The 23,177-nt window shown below is 33.7% G+C and overlaps 1 protein-coding gene across 1 annotated transcript in view; it reads left to right on the top strand.

Annotated features, from left to right (window-relative positions):
- The window catches only part of Col5a2 (collagen type V alpha 2 chain), a 133,663-nt gene that overhangs the window by 71,572 nt on the left and 38,914 nt on the right, over positions 1-23,177 (top strand). The window contains exons 5-17 of the mRNA XM_005324386.5: positions 646-678; positions 2,808-2,861; positions 7,742-7,852; positions 9,131-9,208; positions 12,609-12,653; positions 13,623-13,676; positions 14,069-14,122; positions 15,082-15,135; positions 18,029-18,082; positions 19,815-19,868; positions 20,524-20,568; positions 21,071-21,124; positions 22,530-22,574. Of these exons, the coding sequence (XP_005324443.1) occupies positions 646-678; positions 2,808-2,861; positions 7,742-7,852; positions 9,131-9,208; positions 12,609-12,653; positions 13,623-13,676; positions 14,069-14,122; positions 15,082-15,135; positions 18,029-18,082; positions 19,815-19,868; positions 20,524-20,568; positions 21,071-21,124; positions 22,530-22,574 (735 nt within the window). The remainder of the gene's footprint in view (positions 1-645; positions 679-2,807; positions 2,862-7,741; positions 7,853-9,130; positions 9,209-12,608; positions 12,654-13,622; positions 13,677-14,068; positions 14,123-15,081; positions 15,136-18,028; positions 18,083-19,814; positions 19,869-20,523; positions 20,569-21,070; positions 21,125-22,529; positions 22,575-23,177) is intronic.

Below are 23,177 nucleotides of genomic sequence, written 5' to 3'. Positions count from 1 at the left end.
TGTTTTGATCCTGATTGAAATCCCATTTTATGTAATAATTCTTACCACTTCTTTACTTATTGATGATCAAAAAATATATTATCAAGTAGGATAAAAGTTCTTCAATCACCATTCTTACTAATTTTAAAGGTGTTATAATCTGTCAGGACACAAAATTATATACATTGATTTATTTGGCAGTGTTTGAATTTTTGCTTTTCTTTTAGATCTGCTAATTTTTCACAAAGATTGCCTAAAAATAGTCATTTAAATCATTTTTGCACTTATGCGTATTTACTGTCTTTGGTTCTGAATGTTCTACAAATGTTTATTTAAGATGCATTTAAGGAAACTTAAGTGTTGAGAAGGTAAGTAATCATTCAAAGTCAGAGCAGGTGGTAAGGAGTTGTGTCAGGATTTGAACACAGCACTCTTGGGTCTGGCACTGGTACTCTTAATCACTATAGCAGTACTGCCTCCGATATTGGAATTTAAATATCTCAACTGATAAAGCTAGGAGGAAATGATATCAATTGATAGCATCAAGTTGTTTTAATAGGATTCGTGGTGCTTTTGCCCTTTTTTTTTTTAGTTATTCCTGTTTGTGACTATTGACTTTTCTGAATCTTGGTATAAAATTTATAGATTTTCTTGTTTATTGTTTAGGTAACAGGCATACGAGGTCGTCCTGGGCCTGCAGTAAGTAGTTTGCTTCTGTATTTATGATACTATTGTGCTTTCCGAGATACTGAAAATCTTTGTTAACATTCAAATTATTTTTCAAAGGTAAATGTGACAGATCTTGTTATACTCATCACTTCAAACAGTATTTTTAGTAATCCTTAAGGTTCTGTGTCCCACAAGCTCTCATCATATGTAGAAGGAATCAAGCTACAAATAATCATCATCTTTTGATGTAACAATGACAATATCCTGGTGAACAACAGTACTATTAAATGTCTTTACTGTGCAGATGCTCCTCAATGTACAAGGGATTATGTTTCAATAAATGCATAATGCATATGTAGAAAATATCATAAATTGAAAATGCACTTAATACATTGGCCTACTGAGCACCCAAGCTTGGTGCAGTTTGCTGTGAGATATATGATGCTCCTCTTGTGATCATGTTGCTGACTGTTGCTGTCCAGGATCATCAGAGGGTATCATACCCTACAGCACCAGCCCAAGAAAAGATCAAAAGTATCTTTTCATCAAGATACTGGAAATCTTTACAGATATAATATCCACGTGTAAAAAAATGATATTTAATTTCTTGAAATGATTTGCCTTGAGCCATCTTCAAGTTTAGGCATTCCTTCTCAGTGAGGAATGATACATAGGATATAACTTAATTGCAAAATTGTTGAAGTTGATGTCTTCTCATGTGTTAGTGTTGCTTGTCGGTTATGTGAAAGACAAAACAATCTACTATTACATTATTAATTTTAGATTGACCTTGTTCATCAAAACCAGATCATACATGTCTATTGTTGAACCATGATCAGAGTGGACTACTTTTACCTACTTAAATCATATATTAATATTGCTGCAGAATTTGACTAATTATATATCAAAATAACATTTTTATTTTGCATTCAAGACTATTTCTGTTTTGTTTAGAGTTAACTAGGTGGATAACACCCCCCTACACATATATTTTAAGTTAAATATTAGTACAACTTTAACATACCCTCTGTAATTCTTCAGAAGCTTTTGCTTCTAGACATACTTTTGAATTGGCCATGGTGGCATGCACTTATAATTTTGGATACTTTGTAGGCTGAGGCAGAAGGATAGTTGGTTCAATTCGGTCATTTGGGACCAGGCTGGGCATCATAGCAAGACCTTGTCTCTCTCACAAAAAAATAAAAATACAAATTAAAAATTTTAAAATTATATATACAGACACACGTATATATATTATATTATATATGTGCATATATGTATACACATATGTATATATATATGTGTGTATATACACATATATATGTGTGTGTATATATAAATATATATGAAACAAGAACAAACAATGCCATTTGGTGAACTGGGTAAATGTGGAATCTAATCTTCATAAATCTATTAAAATTATCCTTCAAAGAGAAATAAAAACCACTGGCAATTTTATTTCCCTGAAACAAAAACAATCAACCAAAAAAAAAAAACTATTTTAAGATATCAGTACAATAAGACCACTTTTGAAGTACAATAGTCATTTATTATTTTAAGGGAGAGATGACAACAATTATGATATGGAAAATTAGAAGTAGGTCTTAAATAAACAATGGAAATGATATAATATTTAAAGTTAAGTGAAAGAATGATGTCAATGTATATAAAATAATAGCAGGCTAACTGGCTGTTCTTTGTTTTGCTTTCTTCAGCAACTTGAACAGTGATGAACAATTTTGAGTATAATATACCATTTTGGATTTATATACTCACCTAGATAATTGATAATTTTTCTAAATCTGAACTGTAACTTTCTGTGCTCAGAATTTAATGGCAAAAGCTTTACCTAGTAGATGATAGCAAAAATGATTTTTAAAAATTTGTAATTACCAATCAAGCTAATGTATTTAGCTTATTGAGCTCCCTGGTGCTATAATATGGTATTAATTCTTTAAAGACCTTCAACTTCACAGCTAAGATAAACAGTCTTTCTATGTATACAGAATTTCTATAGGTGCATGGCTTTGTTCGCCAGTCTTCAACCGCCCTGAGTTAAAAATGTGAGGTTTCCATTTTCCAATTTCATTTAACAAGTCTTTAAAACAAATACGTTCAAAGATAAATGTTTACATACCTAATCATCATTTCTGTTTCAGGGACCTCCAGGATCCCAAGGTCCAAGAGGAGAGCGAGGCCCCAAAGGAAGACCTGTAAGTTGACAAGGAGCTTCCTTTTTGTAAAGTGTTCTAAGCAGGCCCCTCTATGCCATGATCCTGAGGGTGCAAAGGGCACTCTTCTTCTGCTACATACATTAAAAATTGCAAAAAGCTCAGGTCATGAAGTGATTGCATAGCTCTCTTAATTCAGAAGAAATTAGTATGTATTAATTGCTTTTTATCTTATTAAATAATCCGAATGATATTTTTATGTCCTTTGTGATGTCAAATTAAAATAAATAAAATTTAAGGAAACATCGTTAAACATATCATATTGTTTTCAGAAGTTGTCAGTCATGAATAAACAATGCTAATAACTTACTGTCAAGATAAAACATCCAAATTCTGTGATCTATAGCTGCTGTAAGAATAATGAAACTGGACAGAGGAGGAGAATTAGGAAAGAATAAAATGCACCTTCAAGTGGTTGCACATTGCTTCCCAGGTAGCACTTTGCATTTTTAATTGAGTAGCTGCTACAGGGATATCAAGGAATAATTTTAAAAATCAACAGTTCTATTACCAGAAAATGGGGATACCTTTTAAATTAAAATAATTACTTCTATACCATTGAGATAAAACATGAGAGTATTTTATATTATTAAATTTTTCTCTCATTAGCAATCTGTACAGAATATTTATTATTCTAAGTCTTAGGTGTACAATTCTTTCTTATATGTTACCCCAAATATATAATGTCTTTCACAAATTGAATAACTGGATTAATATATGTATTGCTGTTATTATCCCACATTTCCATCAGAAAAAAATAGGTTGCTTAATTTTCTCTCTGATGGTGTCTACTAGAACTTAACTCTCAATGTGTTTCTATTCATTTAAGTATGTATTTACCTGTATCTAAATGGGAGGAAATAAGCAAGGAAGCAACAGACAACTTTGAATATATGAATAAGGACAAAATTTGTATCATGTCTCTGGGCACTTTTGCTGCTGGCTTCATCTTGTTACTGTTTTATGGTTCTACACGTGTCCAAGTGCAGGTGGAAGTTGCTCTAAGAATAATAGATCAGACTTCCAAAGTTCCTTGTAGTATCCAATGAGTCTACTCCTCAACCTTCTTGTTTTTCTTCTCTTCCCTCCTTAGTATTTGATGTAGTTCATTTCTTTTCTTAATTAGGCCTGAGACTTAGTATTTGATGTAGTTCATTTCTTTTCTTAATTAGGCCTGAGACAGTCAATGCTAATTGGGTATGAGTGTGTGTGTGTGCGCGCGCACGCGTCTGTGTGTTGTGTATGAGTTTGTGAGTGGGAAAAGAGTGGAAAGTAGTTATTTAGGAGAAAGCAAGATAATCTTGACAGATACTCAAGCAGGGCATCTCTTCCTCTTTTAATTCTAGCAGGTAGTGTTTTGATGGCAAGGGTTTAATCATTGGTTGTCTTTCAAACTAAAAAAAAAAAAATGTTTGTGACTTTTGCTGATATCCCCAGTATAGATACTCTTACTACTCTGACTGATTTCCAGCTACCAGCATATCGCAAATTACCCATAGGCAGAGTGTTTTGCTTCAGTTTTTAAATCTTCTAGAAACTGATTCACTGGACTGAAGTTATCGCTGTGACAATATGGAGTGGTATTAGCATCATAATACCCCAATTTTAAAAAATAGTACTGGGGATACAGCAGGACTCTTCTACCGAGCTACATTTCCAGCCCTTTAATTGCTGATGAGGCTGTTGGGGGGAAAAGGTACACTTTTACATTGTCAGTGGGAATGCAAATTAGTATAACCACTTTGGAAAGTAGTAAAGTGATTCTTTAAAGGACTAGCAATGTATCCATCATATGACCCAACTATTCCACTCCTTGGTATTTATCTGAAAGATCTAAAATCAGCATATTATAGCAATACCTGCACTGTTTATAGCAGTGCAAGTCACAATAGCCAAATTATAGAACCAGCCTAAGCACCCATTAACAGATGAATGGATAAGCAAAAGTAGAGTATATATACAGTATGGAGTAATTTTACTCAGTCATAAAAGAATGGAATGTCATTTGTGGGAAAGTGGATGGAACTGGAGAACACCACTCAGACTCAGAAAATCAAGGGTTGAATGTTTGCTCCCACATGCAAAAGCTAGAGAGAAAAAGAGGGGAAAAAAGAAGAAAACCTCATGAAAATCGAGGGGAGACTAATAGAGTTAAGGAAGGGGATGTAGACGGAAGGAGGAGGGGAGTGAGTGGGGAAGCACTGGAGACTGACATCTACCAAATTATGTTAGGTCTATGTATGCATATTCTATGATGAACCATATAATTATAATGCGCTAAGTATGACAATCACAATAATAGAAGAGAGATCAATTGAGTTGAGCAAGTGAATAGGGGGAGGGAGGAATAGAGAGAAAGAGAAGGTACTAGGTAATGAGAGAAATCAAACTACGTGCACATACAAATATGACACAATGAATTCCACTATTGTTTATAGTTATAATGCACCAATAAACAAGAATAGTTAGTTAAAAGAAAAAAAAAAGAATCATGAATTCCATTTTTCTCCTCCTACTTCCATTATCATCAAACAGTTTAGAAGGCTTAAGTTGTGCAGCACAGTTTCTCAACCTCAACACTATTTATATTTTGGGCCAGGTAACTCCTTATTCATTGCAGGATATTTTGCAGCTTTACCCACTGGATACCATTAGCAACCCCCAAATCCCATCAAAATGTAACAATAAAAAGTCTCTTGATGTTGCCAAATTCAGGCAAAATTGCTCTGGGTTGAGAACTACTGGTATAGAGACACTCAGATGAAGCCTTTAGCACCAACCAACCATCAGCATGACTGTCTCTCATCACAAGCCCTTAGTTTTAAGTATACTGTCTAGGTAAGTTCACAGTGAAAAACTAGTAATAAACCTATCAGGAGATAGATAGTCAATGGTATACTGAATTCCAATTGCATGTGATACTTAACCTCATAGGTATCAGTTTCCTCATCTGTAAAATGGGAAATGTACTAACTACCAGATCAAAATTCTATAGTGTGTATGTGTGTGTGTGTGTGTGTGTGTGTATGTGTGTGTGTGTGAGAGAGAGAGAGAGAGAGAGAGAGAGAGAGAGAGAATGTGTGAGCATGCACATGCATATGTCTGTGTGTGGCACTATTATCCAGCAGCAAATAAAATCAATGATTCTGGGTCATTAATATTTTTTCTCCTTGTGAATGTTTAAAGGCCGCCACCTAGTGGCCATCTACAAGTATTTTTTATTGCAGATTGCAGCCAGAGATATTAGTCTCTCGGGGGATGGGAGGAAATCATAATTAGAACATTTACCTTAATAAAAGAATTATGTAATTCAGTTCATTCTAAAATATAAAATGTGTTTTAATAGATTCACAACTTGTGATTTATTTGTTAATATTTATCAGTAAAATGCTCAATATTATATATTTTTTCTTATTCTTACATGCAATCTTCTTTATGTTCACTTTGGATAAGTTTCACTATTAGGTTTTTATTAGCTTTTATCTCAGTTTGTATACAAATAATACATGTATACTATTTAAAGTGAATTCTATGAAGGAATGGATGGGCCATCAATGAAAATGTGAGTTGTTTTCAGATGAGATTTTCAAAAGTATGAGAATAATTTTCCAAGAAATTATTTCTTAAAACGTAAAATTTTCAGACTATTTTTCTACTTCTACTTGAAAATATAAATTTTTTTTATCTTACTATTCCAAGAAATAAACATGTGTATATGAATACTTGGACACATTAAAATAGCTTAAACTACTTTATGAGTAGCTATTACACCATCCTCCCCCAAGTCATCATATGGGAACTGCCCTGGCCACCACCTCAGCTTGTCCTGCACTGTCTCTGACTGCATTATCATCTCATATGTGAACTGCTCCCTGTGGGCCAGTAGCTACTCTCAGTTAAGTATGAAAAGCTTCTTTTCCTATTAACTTCTAACTTGCTTTCCATATTTTTCTCAATCCCTGCTTTTAATGATAAAAAGCACACTGTCATAACTTCTTTGCTCCTTCTTTTCCTTTTAAAGCTTGTTAAGACTCTTAAGATGACAAACCAGAAAATACTTAACAAGACTGCTGAGACTGCTGAGGTTAGGGGTGGAGCTTTTTCAGAGCTGAGGACGTGGCTGTTCCCCAAGCTGCCTTCAGAATGTGGGCTAGAAGGGTGGAATTTGGCAGCTAGAAATCATTGCTCACTTTCCTGAGGCCTGGACTTGACCCAATCATGGTGTCTTTGCCTTTGTTTTCTCATTGGTCTAGTCTACCTCTCGCAGTAGGAAGGAAAATAAAATATGCCAGAATGGAAATGCTAAAGAAGAATGACATATGAAAATGTATTTCACATGTATCGAGTGTCTATTATACACTGGAAACTCTGTAAAGCATTAAACAATTAGATGGAAAAACCCACAAACTCCAATGAAGGGGCCCTTACATTTTTGAAGGGTAGAGTAGTAAAGAAGTTTAGCAGACACATACATACTTAACTGTAATCTAAGAAGAATGAATTTAGGAATTGGTGATTAAATAACCTTGAGCAATGAAACTCAACCAAATTAAAAAAAAAAACTCATTCTAGAATGCTGTTGAACTGAAAGCAATTTTATGATTATTCCAAGAAGACTGATTACTTGGGGTTTAACACGTCAAGTAAAATTCTTACCCAAACTATGTCCCAGTGGATGAAATTCTGACCAGTACTGAAATCAACACTGTTAACATAGATGATGAAATTACTCTAAATGGCTAGGTTGCCATTCATTAAAAAAAAAAAATGGCATAATTGCCATTGAGGCATTTGTGGCTTTAACTTTATACTAAGTAAATATGTGGCAGTGGGTTTTAATGTCCACTGGTTTGTGTTTCCAGGGTCCTCGTGGTCCTCAGGGAATTGATGGAGAGCCAGGTGTTCCTGGTCAACCTGGTGCTCCAGGACCCCCTGGACATCCATCTCACCCAGGACCTGATGGCATGAGCAGGGTGAGTCAATGTCACATTTGGGTAATATATTAAATTACTAATTTATCATTATGATTTTAGATTGTGTCAGTTCACATATTGATGATGGACTATGACAGCTATTAATTGAATATAGCATTTCTCTGAACAACATGAAATTGGGAAACTCAAAGTAGCATCTTTTAAAGTGTTGCTTCAGATTATTTTACTCAATGTAAGTTCTGGACTCTGTGAACTTTGTTGTTTCCACTGATTCTCCAGGACCACTAGCATTGTTTCCCCTATGAACTAAAGGCGGGTTCTATCTTTATGTTCTTGCTATTCTCTAGGTTAGAAGGCTGACAAAACTTGCCCCATATCCTCCACCAAGAGAGGAGAGCCATCTATGATGACTTATATAAGGCTGTTGAGTTAATATTAAAAATTGTTGCCTCGTTATTTCTCAAATTTTAGTTTTCTGCCTGAAGTAAAATTAAATGTGCGTCTCTGCCTTTGAATTCGCTGAGGCCAGCATAGTGAATGAGCAGTAGACTGCACAGCGTAACAAGAGAACATATGGAGTCTGAAAACCATTTTTATTTTTTAACAATTCATACATCTGCTCTCAACTGATTGTAGAAGGGATTGCCAATTTTTTTAAACAGTACATGCAACTTTTTCCCACTAAATCTTGGAATTAATATAACTGCTGGAATATAGAGGAACAATTTTGGTCAATTTGATTGCCAGAGCTTTTTAAAATGTGAAAGACAATAGGTAAAACTGTTCCTAGTTTTTGGAATATTCTGAGGTTCGCTAAAAGGATTATATATTTTTTTTCAAACACAAATGCAATTAAAAGTTTACTTTCTATGAACAAATAAAGTAGAATGCCTTCTGCATAAAATAGTGGATTCTGGCATCTTCAGGACAAATGTTTTCAAAGTCCTCTTTTATTATTTGTTTGGGTATTTGGCATTCTCTAACCCATAGGAAGAAATCAGATAAAGAGGTTTAAACCTGAAATCAATTAGACTAAGTACTGACAAGCGTGATCCATGATTTGTTGGAATGTGTGTCCTGTTGTATGTAAGAGTTGCTCTGAAGCAATGTACCTATGAAGTGATCTGAAGAATGACAATGAAAGCACATACAGTAGAAAACAGCCTGAACCTTTTTCCATGCTGTAAAGTCAAAGTTTAAAATGATTTCTAGAAGTGTCATTCTGTAAGAATTATAGAGAGTACCTTTCTCAATTTAAAAAGAATGTCGATGTATATCTTTTACTGTGGAAATAATGTCAACACGTTGTTTTTATAGCCTTTTTCAGCTCAGATGGCAGGGTTGGATGAAAAATCTGGACTTGGGAGTCAAGTAGGATTGATGCCTGGCTCTGTGGTAAGCATACATTTTACTGATTGTCAAAGTATTTGCAGAAAAAATAAAAACAGAGGCTTGAGTTAACTACTCAAGAAGTGGTATGGGTCTTCTGAAACACATCCATCCATCCATCCATCCATCCATCTTTCCATTTAATTATTTATCAAAGGTTACTAAATATCAGCTAAAAGCCCAGTGGTGTTCCATTCATAAACATGCAAAGCACTTGTGAAATTAATGAAGAACTGTCAGTACATTTCATCTCATGCTTGAAGAAAACAGATTTTAAGACATATAACTACCACTCTCACACAACAAAATAGTTCCTTTATCATTTAAACAAAAAAAAACCTGTTTTATGATGTTGTTAGAAACATGGATTTGGCACGATTTTTAAATCAGAGATATTTTGCCATTCTCATTTCTTTTATTTCCTACTTATCTTGATTTTTTTTTTTCGGGTTGCTCTAATAATCTATGGTTCCCCAGCTGGGCCTTCTCATTATCTCTATTATCTTTGGGCCTTCTCATTATCTCTATTATCTTTGGAATTTGTCAACTGCACAAAGGATTCCCTTGTTTTCTGGGCAAGTACTTTAACTCAGATATTTGAAGGAATGGAATGTCATTGAATGAGTTAACACTTTTCAAACCAAATGTCCCATACTTTTTTGATCACAACATAATTCAAAATCATTCCAGACTGGTGGAATTTCAGGCAATAAGAAGTGTAAAGTCAGATCTCACAGATAATTACACTGCTAGGGCCAGCATTATAGATACCTTACATGTTACTTCTATGTTTTTTAAATTGCTAGTATATATGGTGTCATTTAATGGTTATTTGGGTATTTTTTTCTGCTTCTATTGGTGTATGCTAATTATATAGAATGTTGCCTTTGATGGCAGTTTATTTATTTATTTATAGATACATAAAAAAATATAATTTGATTAATTTCACTCCCTAAACTCTCCAACATTTTCCCCTTCTCCCTACCTCTGATTCTCTTCCTCTACCCTAATAGTGTCCCTCTACTTTCATGCATTTTCTTTTCATTTCTAATGTTTTCCCCCTCTAGTTTACACATATAAGAGAAAACATATGATACTTTTCTGAGTCTGGCTCAAAATCATAGACTCCAGTTTCACCCATATTTTTGCAAGTGACATAATTTTGTTCTTCTCTGTGGTTGATTAGAATTCCATTGTGTAGATACACCACATTTTCTTTGTCCATTCATCTGTTGGTGGACACCTAGTCGGTTCCAGAATCTGGCTATTGTGATTTGTGTTGTTGCTACTAAACATGGAAATATTTGTATCTAAATTACGCTGGTTAATTTTTTGGGATCATACTGACAAATGGTAGAGCTAGATCATATAATAGGTCTACTTTTTGCTTTTTGGGGAGCCTTTCTACAGATTTCCGTAGTGGCTGAACTGATTTAAATTCCCATCAACAGGGTACAAGACTTGCCTTTCCCTTCTGCATCCTTACCAGCATTTATTGTTCTTTGTATTCTTGGTGATTTTTTTTCCATTTTGCCATTCTAACTGCAGTGAGATGAAATCTCAATGTAGTTTTAATTTGCATTCTGCTGGTGGCTAAAGATGTTGAACATTTTTTCATAGAATTGTTGGCCATTTTTCTTTTTTCTTTTGAGAAGTGTCTGTTCAGTTCATTTGTCCATTTATTGATTGGGTTATTTGTTTTCTTGATGTTGACCTTTTGAGTATTTTTAATATATATTCTTGTGAGAAGATGAGCTAACAAAGTTTTGCTCCCATTCTGTAGTTGCTTCTTCATTCTGTAATTGTTTCCTTTGTTGTACAGGTTTTTAAACTTCCTGCTGTCCCATTTATTAATTCTTTCTCTTATTTCCTAAGTTATACGGGCATTCCTATTTGGGAAGTCTTTGCCTGAGCCTGTATGTTGAAGTGTTTCCCCCTTTTTTTCTTCTAACAGTTTTAAAGTTTCAGATTTTATACTTAGGTCTTTGATTCATTTGGAGCTGACTTTTGTACAGTGTGAAAAAAATCTAGTTCCATTATTCTACTTTTGGATATCCAGATTTTTCAGAACCACTTGTTAAAGAGGTTCTCTTTTTTAGAACATGTTATTGGCACCTTTTTGAAGAATGACTATAACTGTGTTCCTCTGTCTTCTATTCTGTTCCATTGGCCTAAGTGTCTTTTTATGCCAGTGCCATGCTGTTTTTATTTCTAAGGCTCTGTGGTGTACTTTGATGTGAAATATTGTAATGCCTCTGTCTTTGTTCTTTTTGCTCAGGATTGCTTTGGCTATCCCAATCATTTGTTCTTTCATGTGAATTTTAAGATTGTTTTTATTTGTTCTGTGAAGAATATACTCGTAACTTATAGAGATTGCTTTGAACTTGTAGATCACTTTTGGCAATACAGTCATTTTAACATTAAGTCTGTCTATCAGTGAACATGGAGCCATTTCTTGGTGTCTTTTTACCATCTTCTAGTGTTCTTTTCAATTTCTTTTTTTCAGCATTTTATAATTTTCCTTGTAGAAGTTTTTACCTCTTTGTTTAGATATATTCTTTAATATTTTAATTTTTTGTAGCTATTGTGAATGAAATTATCTTCCTGATTTTTTTCCCAATATATATGAATTTTTATCTTTGGAAGTTTAAATTACATATGTGTTTATGTTTTAAAGGGGCTTTTATTTTATTACTAGCTAAAATTTTTGATCAATGCAAAGTGAAGTTTCAGTTTTTTGGCCATAAGAACAAATTTGATATTAGTTGAATCAATTTGACTTTATAAAGTCTGGCATTTTAAAAATTGTATAGTCTTATACAGTTTTAAATTTTCTTAAATTGTACTTTACTTTCCTTTGCTGTGCCTCAATGTAATAATTTTATTTTAAATGAGAGAAGCCTATGCTGATCCTTTCAATGTATGTTGTGAAGGAAAGAAATAATCCAGAAATCTCAGTTCCCTGAAAAATTTTAAACTGATATTGAAAATAATGTTATCAATATTGTTGACCTGATAAACGTTTACTCGACTTGTTCATTTACATCATAAGAATTATTTTCTGTGAAGTTGAAGGACTAAACAGGCAGTTTGAAAACTTTATGTCTGCTAAGCTTTTTCTCTTTAGATGTTCTGGTTTATACATTCTTGTCCTGAAGACATTGGGTTCGGGCATAATGCTTATTTCTCTTTATGACACTGAGCGTGTATACGAAATCATTCCAAGTGTTGTTCAAGCTTTAATCTCCCTGAATTTGTCTGCCTTTCAGATGAGGGCAGATGGATAATGTCATCATTCCCCTGTCAAAGATTCACTTTTCCAGATTCTAAAAGCCAAGCCAACATTTAAAAAATATTAATCATTTTGAATAATACTATACAACTTTTCTTCTCATTTGTTTTTAAGGGTCCTGTTGGCCCAAGGGGACCTCAAGGTTTACAAGGACAGCAAGTAAGTCTTTTTCTAATTAAATTGTATACTACAGTAAAGAAATATGTGAAAGCAAGCTCTGTGTGAGATGACTATTTTGGGCAGGCCTTTACATTGCATAATTCTAATGATCACTTTGGGATCTACTAAATAATTTTCACTCACTTAAAATATATGCAGTAGTTTTTCAAAGTTTCTTCATTGTACTAAATTTTTATCATCTGATTTCTTTATGTGACTCCCCTCAAATACCAGAAATTGTGTGTCTTTGCCCCTGAAATAACAAATCATTTTCTCGGTTTGTGATGAAAATTTTCATAATTGATTATGTGCCATCTCAAGGCTATGAAAACAGATTATATCGTGGCATTACCATGTGATATTATTATAAATAAAAGTCAGGGTGATCATTCTATAGAATATTTAAAAAGAACATAGTACTATGTATTTTCTTCCTATGCCTAGCAAATAGCAGTAAAACTGTGATGCAGAGCTATTTTATTTGTTGTAATGATTTAACAAGAATTAGGAAATGTTTTCTTTCTTTTTTTAATTTTTTTGGGGAGCATAGGATTGAACCCAGAGGTGGGCTATCACTGAACTATATCCCCAGTCTGCTTTACTTTTTATTTTGAGACAAGGTCTCACTAAGTTGCCTGACTGGCCTTCAACACATGTGACACTGTACCCATCAGGAAAAGATTTCTGAAAAGAAAGAAAGGAAAAATCTTTAGCTCAGTCTAGCTTAGCTGATCCTATGCTAGCACTGTTCAAGGTCATTAACCTGCATTAATGATCTGAACAGCCTAATGGAGTAAGTTCTATTGCTATTCTCATTTTGCAAATTAGGAAATTGAGTTATAAATAGATTAAGTGACTTGCCCAAAAGGGTACGAAAATGAAAAGTGCCAGCCATCTGAACAACCACATAGAGATTTGGTGTTTATTTTCCTTTGTTTTGTATTTAATCATTTTTCCTCTCAATTTTAGGGTGGTGTAGGACCAACAGGACCTCCTGGTGAACCTGGTGAACCTGGACCAATGGTAAATGTCAAGTAAGCCTGTATACTCAGTTACATGCTGGTCCACCCTGATAATGATGTAGTTATTTATTTTTCAAGGTCCTCTCTAAAGTAGTAAAAAATGAAAATTTAGTTTGAGAGAACTTTATCATGGACTATAGTTAAGCCATATGTTTCTTATGGTGGAGTATTTAAATTCAAAGGGATATGTATAGTAGACAGTTACCGAGATATGTCTATTTGTGCAATAAACCTTTGAGCACGTGATCTGAAGGATACAAGATAAAAGCTAAAATTGTAATAAAACTATTTTCTCTGATATATTTTTATTGTTTCAACAAATTTTAGATTATATTATTGGCAGGAAGAGGTAAATATTTTTTTTTCCTCCTTTCTGTTTTGCTTTGTCATTAGGGTCCAGTTGGTGCTCGGGGACCAGAGGGCCCTCCTGGCAAGCCTGGTGAAGATGTAAGCTTTTGTTTTTCATTTTTGCTTTTAAGTTCTAAAAAACTTAAGAAGGAGCTAGTGTGTTAACAAGAGTGGTCTGCAATAATTAATTTTATTTTCCCAACAGTTTTATCCTCCATAATATTCAATCTAACTTGAGAACTCAGAATAAACTTTTACAAAAATGTAAAAGAGTTCTTAAGTTTGATAGTATAATATTATTAGGTACTGTCTGTCTCCTATATTGCTCAGGATTTCCATTTAGATTTCTCTATGAGATATTATGAAGTCTTAATTAAGTGAAATTTTCAAATTATGTTAATAGTAGAGTGCCAATATGGCTCCTAAAAGCTTAAAAAGTAATTTCTTGAATTGGAATTTTAATTAAAGGTAATTTAACTATAAATTGTAACATTAATAGTATGTGATCAATGAAGATCATGCAACAACAAATTTTATTTGCAAAATTCTTTTCTTAGTTGTAATAAAGATGAGGATAAGATTAGGGCAGGCCATTAATTTCTATTTGACACAAAATTAAGTAAGTATAGTATTTTCTCTTTGCGAACTGTGACATCCATTTAATTTGAATTTGGCCATAAAGAAAACATCTCTGGTAATTCCTTTTTGTCACAATGAAAGAAATGATTAATAGTATTTGAAGAAGCAATGCTTTAATTCGGTGAGGTATGGTCATGCATGTAATAATTGATGTTCATAAAATTGTGAGTTAGAACAGACTATGATAATTCATCTTCATTTCTTCTGTAAATTGATGAAAGTTCTGCAAAATCAATTGTAGAATGACTTGCTATCAGAAATAGAGCCTAGATTTCCTTTTTTTCCCCCTGCTGAAAGCATGAACTTTCTAAAGAAGACTTTTTATCTGCAATTCATTTGTCATCTAGTCTCAGAGAACATTTTAATTCCTTTACACCTCCCCCATATCTTGCTTTTTTTTTTTTTTTTCTTCCATAAAGGGTGAACCTGGTAGAAATGGAAATACTGGTGAAGTGGGATTTACAGGATCACCGGTAAGTTTACACTTCTCAATATAGTGACATAAAGGTAAACTTGAAAACATAAGGAACATTGGCTTGCAATTCATTGTATGCATATGCATTAGACCCTAAGTAAATGCAGACAATTTAGCAATGTTCTTTTCTGTCTAAATGTAAAATATCATAGGACATTTAGCCAGAATTACAACTAATTCCAATCTCCAGCTTTGCATGGGAGCCATATGAATAACTCTCCTGGAGCCAGAAAATTATGTCATAACCTCACATGGATACTCTCCAAACTGAATATCAAATTTTCAGAAAAAGAGAACTTTTTTTTTTCCCCCAGAGGAATCTGGCTTGACCTAATTACAGTTATGATACTTGAATCCTGTTTATCTTTTAAAATCTTTTCATTTTATATTAGCCCATATGTCTAAAAGAATAGCCTGAAAAAGTTTAGTGACTTTTTTTTTTTAATTGGCTAAGGCAATAAATCATGGACAGGATATTTCCTTGGCTGCTCCCCAAATCCTAATGTTGGCTGAAATTCTTGATTAATACTCTGGACCCTGAAATTTCATGACAAGTTGATATACATTTGCCAGACCTCCTAAAAAATCTCTTTTCTTCTCCCTTGACTCATCTAAGTGGCCAGTCCATGACAATTCATTCCACCAGATTTTAGGACTTGGGCTACTAGAACATTCTCTGAACCCACCTGTCTGTTCTCCCTCATATTGCTTTGCTAGCTCCTCCCAAGCTACACAGGAAAGAGGAAAATCACAGAATGATAAGAAAGCAAAAATCCTTTTTGAACATCCTTCTCGTGGGTTTTTCCCACCCAACATCCCCTAAACAGATCCTGTCAGCTATATACTATATTTTCTATAATTTGCTAATGTTTCTACCGCTCAGTGCAACTAACAGTGCTGCATTACTCTGTTACTGTTTATTTTCTTGATGAAGTTCAATGCTATGATTTTATTTAAAAAATGCTGATCTTTAACAGAAATTTACAGGACTCTAAGGATTATTTAGTTTCAAATATGCAATCAATCCCCCACCTCCCTATTGTTTTTCCTTTGCCCCTCCATCTGCCCAGGAAGTAAATGCAGACAAAGGCATGAGATTTAGTCATTAGCACAGATGTCCTTTTCCACTATCCCAGGCTTGACCCTCCTGTGGCCTGCTGCACTCTTGTACACACTCACAGCATGGACCCTCTGTGAGGAGGAAAGGTACCCTGCCAGCACACCACAGATGCACTCTGCAAGCTCAGTGCAACAACGTGTGACTGGCTGTGATGACAGGCCTGGGTCAGCAGAATGAGAATTCTTTATGAGCATTTACTACATCTGGTCCACTTTCTTGTTATATTTGGGATATGTAATCACATGAGGATTTTCCTCAGACCATAAAAATTGAAGTGAACTAATTGTTTGAAATAACATCACTCAGTAATTCTCTTCTGGGATCAAATGGCTGTGCACTGAGTTGCTTGTTCCCCATGGAAGAGAGGCAAATCTTGGTAAAAGGGAGGATTCTAATAAAAAAAAAAACTTAAAGGGAGTTCTTGAGGTGAAAGAATTCCTAAGCAGGGTTGTGTAAACAGAAGAATTAGTGAGACTTCATTTGTTCAGAGAGCATGATTCGATGCACCCTTACTGTGATATCCTCCAAACATTAAAGAAATATTTTCACTGAAAGATGTCACAGAATTATTGCTTTGATCTTATCATGTGAATTTCATTTATTGAGTTGCTTATTTATTTATTTAGTAATAGTGAATGAAGCCTATGGTGTAAAGAGCTGAAGGATTTTACTACATGTATAAGACTGTGCTAAAACAAGAGAAATTCCTTAGGAAAGGTTTAAGTAAAGTGCTATGAGAATTTGAAACATTAAACCATTTCTCCAGTTGTTTATTCAATGATTATCCCACTAACGAGGCATGAGGCTGGAATATGAAGAATAATAGTAATAATAATTGAAAATTAATACTAATCACATCAATTAATGCAATCAAGATGCACATGTGCTGATGGCAGTGGTAATGGCAAGTCAATGCAAAACCAAATTAATGTAGACAATAAGAATAAGTTAAAAAGTCTCTGGATCATTATCAATTTTAAGAGAGAATGAGGAAAATGTTTTAAACATCATTTCAAAATAGTCCTATCATTGCATTTGATTTTCTGATGTATTTCTATTGTTTTTAAATTTAATGTGTTTTAATTGTATTCATAGAATTAGTAGAAATCACATTTCCTGATCTTTCTTTTTGTTGAATATTTCATTTCCTTGTTTAGTTTTTAAACAATCATAAATTCACAAAGCTTACAGGGAATATGTCACTTAAGAAATTCCTAATCACACTATAATATCATATTTCCTATCATATTCTGCTGGCAATATTCACAAGTTCAGAGAAAATTTAAAGAAAACATTGACTAACTATAAATGAATTTATTTATCTATTGCATATAAAACACAACATAAAAAAGGAAAAGCATATTTTTCCTTAAGTTTCTCTCCTGATTTTTTTCCTTATTCTTTTGCCTAGTCAATTCAGACATTAAACAGGTTGGTTCACTTGTATTTTCTTCTTCTTGTTGTTCTTTTTTCTTGCTACTACTTGCAGTATAGTGATATCATTTGAAACTTTGAAAATGTTATCAAATTGATACTTGGCATTACTCCATGTCTGTGTAAACCATGTTTCCATTTCTAACAGTGCATTTGCTGTGTTAATTTTTGATCACCTAGATATATATTGACAGATAACATATACTGGTTTTTTCTTTTTGGTTTAGTGTGTCAGTGAAAACTGTGATTCAAATTTTGTTTTTCTGGAAAAAAGTATATTAAACAATTTCCTATTTGTACTAATGATGCTGAAATACCTTATCTATTTTTTCCCCAGGGAGCACGAGGCTTTCCTGGGGCTCCTGGTCTTCCAGGCCTGAAGGGTCACCGAGTAAGTTCAATCTGAATTCTCTGATACTGTGGGTTATGAGTAGGATGTGGGGAACACTGTCTTCTAAATCTGTGCAAATCCCTTTGTCAATTTTTTTTTAACTAGCCATGATAGCAGCATTCATCTGCAGTTACTGAAATCAAAATTCTCTTTTACATTTCCTTCAAATTTCACTTGATTCTAAAAAGAAATGCCATTTGAGTTCTTACTGTGTACCTGGTATATTGTGATACCAAAGGGGATGCAGTGATAAATGAGAAAAGTCTCTGGCTTGCAGAGATATAGTTAAGAAAATAGACAATTACTATATAGTGGAATAAGTGACATGATTCAAGTAGAGGGACCAGCCAACCCAGATTTAGAAGGCAGTAGAATGCTTCTTTTATAACTCAAAAGAATTAACGTGTAATTATTATATGTTGTATACATATATATAATCTATCTAGCTATTTATCTATCTGAAAGGAAAGATAATATTCAATCACTATGCACTGACTAATCTCTGTATTGAGTAGCTGAGCTTCTAATTAGGATGTTTGATGCTGCTGGTCTAGTAATTAAGCACAGTTGTACTTCTACATCCCCTAGAGATCAACTCCAGCCACCCCCTACCATCTGTGCCCCCCCCCAATATGATACCAAAATCCACAGATGCTCAAACTCTTTATATACAGTTGCAGAGTGTTTTCATATAACCTATACCGTGCTCCCATATACTTTACCTCTAGACTACCTAAAATACCTAAATAATCCAATGCAATATAAATGCTATATAAATAATTGTTGCACTTTATTGGTAAGAAAAAATGATAAGGAAAACATCTATATGTTTTTAGTACAGTTGCAACCATTGATTGTAGGGCTAACTGCAGAGTACATGTCATTAACAAGAGAACTTGGTTTTCCTTTGAAAATTTTTTTTTAAAAAATTTTGGTACTCGGGGGTTGTTGACCACTGAGCCACATCTCCAACCCTATTTTGTATTTTGTTTAGAGACAAGGTCTCACTGAGTTGCTTAGTGCCTCTGTTTTGCTGAGGCTGGGCTGGCTTTGAGCTCAGGATCCTCCTGTCTCAGCCTCCTGAGCTGATGGGATTACAGATGTGCACCACTGCACCTGGTTGAAAACTTTTGAAACCTGGTTGTTTGAGACCATGAATGTAGAATCTGTGTATACAGAAGATCAATTGTATTTTGAATATCATTTCTGAATATAACTCATATTTTGTAACTATGAACTCTATAATTCTGTGTGTCCTCTAAGGCCCATATAAATTTTTATTTGTAGTTATAGATTAAATTTTTACAAAGTCATGAATGTTTGGCAATTGATAACACTAAATGTCGAAAATATTTTTAAATAACAAAACCTTCAATTTTCTGTGAGTAAACTTTCAAAAAAGGTTGAGAATTTAAAGATATTTTGAGCAATAACTTAAAATTTTAAATTGTTTTAATTAGGCAGTTTCCTTTTATGTGTGCATAGGGGTAACCAGGGATTGAACCCAAGGGCACTTAGCCACTGAACCACATCCTCAGCCGTTTTTATTTTTTATTTTGAGATGGAGTCCCGCTAAACTGCTGAGGCTAGCTTTGAGCTTGCAATTCTCCTGCTTCAGCCTCCTGAGCCCCTGGGATTCATAAGTCACTTTTTATTTTTTATGCTTCTTCTAAGTATTAAAAATTGAAAACAAATCCAGCATAAATATATAAATTTATATTTTTATTCTCAGGGACACAAAGGTCTTGAAGGCCCTAAAGGCGAAGTTGGAGCAACTGGTGCTAAGGTAATTGAACAAAACCAAAGTTTACCAGGACTACAGTACTTCAGTCCTACATTGAGTATCTATGTATTTTTCAGAACCTCCTCAACTAATTCTTCAAGAAAAAGGGGGTATAAATAAATGAATGGTTAGATAATTAACATGTGTTCTGTTGTTTACTGCCCTTTTAATTCTAGGGCCATATAGCCTTGCTTATTCCAAAAATTTATTTATTTCCATAGGGAGAGAAAATATCAAGAAAGTTCAGAGGGATTTTTATTGTGAGGCATCATGAGATACATACGTGAGAAAGCATCTGGTTTTAAAGTTTATATTTCTAAGTTTTCTATAATACATCTTCAGAGAATATTAGTTAATTTTATAAAATTATGCTTGAGACATACCAGAGATTGACATGTAGTTACTTTATTAATAGGTGTGATAGTTTCCATCTTTCTTGTTTAAATTCCCAATTTTATCTTAGACTTACTTCTGTGAAATCAATTTTTCACTTAATTTTATGGAAAAGCAATAATATAAACTTTTGAGATCTTTCATTGAAAGATTATAAAATGTGTTCTGAAAATAAATGTCCTCTTTAAAATTTATATATATGGACTAACATAATGTTATTGTTGACTTAGTTTTCTCATATTGTGCAATCTCAATTTTTCTTCAGGGTGAAGCTGGCCCTACTGGTCCAATGGGTGCCATGGGACCTCTGGTATGTATCAGTTTTGTTATTTTTTCTTTTCAAGGTTACATTAAGAAAAGGTTTAAGAGAAAAAATAAAAACACATGAAGAATGAAGAATGTACATTAGTCAGTGAAATACTGCTGACAGACAAGCAAAAAAAAAAAAAAAAAAAAGGGCCCATTGGAAGGGAAAAGGCCCTTTCTGAATTTCACCTTTTTCTTGAGTGTTAAATGACTTTATCTTCTTCTAATCACAATGATCAAATCAGTATTTGATCAAATCAGTATTTGACCAAGTACTATACTTGGTCAAATAGTATGTACTTGGCCTCTTAAAGCTAAATTAAATAAAATCTATTTATATAAGAGGTGGTGGGGTAGGTGTCTCCACAGGTAGTTGTCACACTCCTGAAAACATTACTATTTGGCAACTAATTATATTAAATCTCAATTGGATGGAATAGATAGTTCAATCAGCCTAGAATTCAATTTAGACTCTTTAAGAGATGTTTTCTCTGTCTCATCTATAGGGTCCAAGAGGAATGCCAGGAGAAAGAGGGAGACTTGGGCCCCAGGGTGCTCCTGTAAGTATACCTGCTTTTATCTGTACTGCTGAGATGTGCATTTCAACCCTTTTTTGGGTTTGCTTCCCTGAATATGTCTTTTAAATGAGAAATCACAGTAGATCATTTGCTTTTTTATTTCTTTTTATTTGAGGATAATTTTTAAAAAAATATTTGGAATAAACTCCAAGTTTGAATATTAGTCTACATAGCCTGACATTCCAAGAACTGTGAAGAAAACTGATAGAACGTTCACCCCATACCCAGGTTCAATCACCATCATCCTTATAATATCTTTTTCCAATAAAAGTGCTCAACACAACCCATGAAATTCCATCAAATTTATGGTTGCTTTTTCTTCTAAACCTTCTCAGATGCCTGAGATATTATATCTTTAGTCTATTCCCTTATACTTCAGTACTATCTCAGTTCACTCTTGGAGAAAATATATTCTACTGTGCTCCCACAGTGTGCCAAGATTGATTCCAGCTCTATTTATCACCAGCTGTTCACTGGGGAATCCAGCTTAAAAAATTTAATTTAGAGTCAGCTTTATTTTACCACTTCTGCCTGGCTTTAGAGTGTTAGGTCAGGTTTCCTATGAAGCAGCTTCAAAGTAGTCAATTGTAGACAGGAAATTCACTGGGGATTGCTCTTAGAATTAATACTTGTGGAGGATTAAATAAAAGAAAAAGGATTTTCTAGAGGGAGAAATTGAATTCTGTTGCAATTGTAACAGAGACCTTGGTAATCTCAGGGGAATTATGGAGCTCTTCAGACTTGTCTTGAATGGAAGTCAATCGTTTGTACCCCTATATTCACCAAAGAAAGGGCAAAATTTTGAGAGAGACTTCCTTTACTGAGGACTGTTCTTGGGAAGAGTAACCATGAACCAACCCTCAATACTTTTAGCTGATGGAATTGTACTTCAGACCTGAAGGGGATCTGGGTGAAGATCAGACTCCATCATAAATTAATTTGTGTGTGTACACATGTTGTTTCTAAGTTGTTGTTTTTGTAAGGAGGACATTCCTTCCTTAAGTTAATCTGTCTGTTAAAAAGAATAGAAGTTGAAATTCTCATTGTTCCTAAGTTCATAGGATAGAAAGAATAAATTTTACTCAGTATCATTTTTTTCCTCAGTTTTGATTTTCATTTCTTATTGCTGTAAGAATAGGTATTTTTATTACCACCTTATCAGCTTTTCATAGATGGTTATTTTTATTACTACTCATCCAGAGACAGTTGTTATCTATTAACTTTAATATTTATTCTTCAACTTTTAACATTTTGAAATTGTTTACAAAGCAAATGAATTGTGATAAAATACTTTAAAAATGTAACCTTATATAAGAAGTGGAAAAATTAAAAATTACTATAAGTAAAAAAAAAGTGTAATCTTACCTTGCCTTTTTATTTTAATTAGGGACAACGAGGTGCACATGGTATGCCTGGGAAACCTGGGCCAATGGTGAGTAGTTGTACTTTCATATTCATTCATTCATTCTTCGTCTATCAATTATTCTGCTTATACATTTAAACATTAACAGAATATTCACTATTCCACATACTTAAAATAAAAGATGAAAAACACACAATTCTTGTTCTTGAAAATTGGATATATTAATAAATATAATTGCATAATACTATTGCTAACTGCTATAATAAAGAATACACATGAAGTATAGGAGATAGTGGAGGAATTACCTAAACACACAGTAAAAGAAGAAAGCAAAGGAAGACTTAAAAGCAGTAGTTTTCAAGCAAAGTCTTGAAAAATGAGTACATAAAACAGAAAAGAACACAGTTCATTCCAAACAACAGATAGATGAAAAAACGTGGTGAGCTCAGGAAAATGCTGAGAGGGTAAAATTAGAGTGAGAGGTAGGAGCTAGATCATGAAAGGCTACGTTTACTCTATTAAAGAGTTTTTGAAGTCTGTCTTAAAGTAGTTATTGAGAGATCATTGCAGAATCTTAAACACAGGAGTGTCATGACCTGAAAAATCACCTGCTGGTAATGTCAGAGATGACAGGGCGAAGAAGGCTGAGATGGAAGTCTGAGTTGAATATCA

This window comes from Ictidomys tridecemlineatus, chromosome 7 (assembly GCF_052094955.1).
Source record: "Ictidomys tridecemlineatus isolate mIctTri1 chromosome 7, mIctTri1.hap1, whole genome shotgun sequence".
In the NCBI taxonomy this organism is placed as follows: domain Eukaryota; kingdom Metazoa; phylum Chordata; class Mammalia; order Rodentia; family Sciuridae; genus Ictidomys; species Ictidomys tridecemlineatus.
The sequence above is the reverse complement of the archived record's forward strand: the minus strand, read 5'-3'. Positions and strand labels throughout refer to the sequence as shown.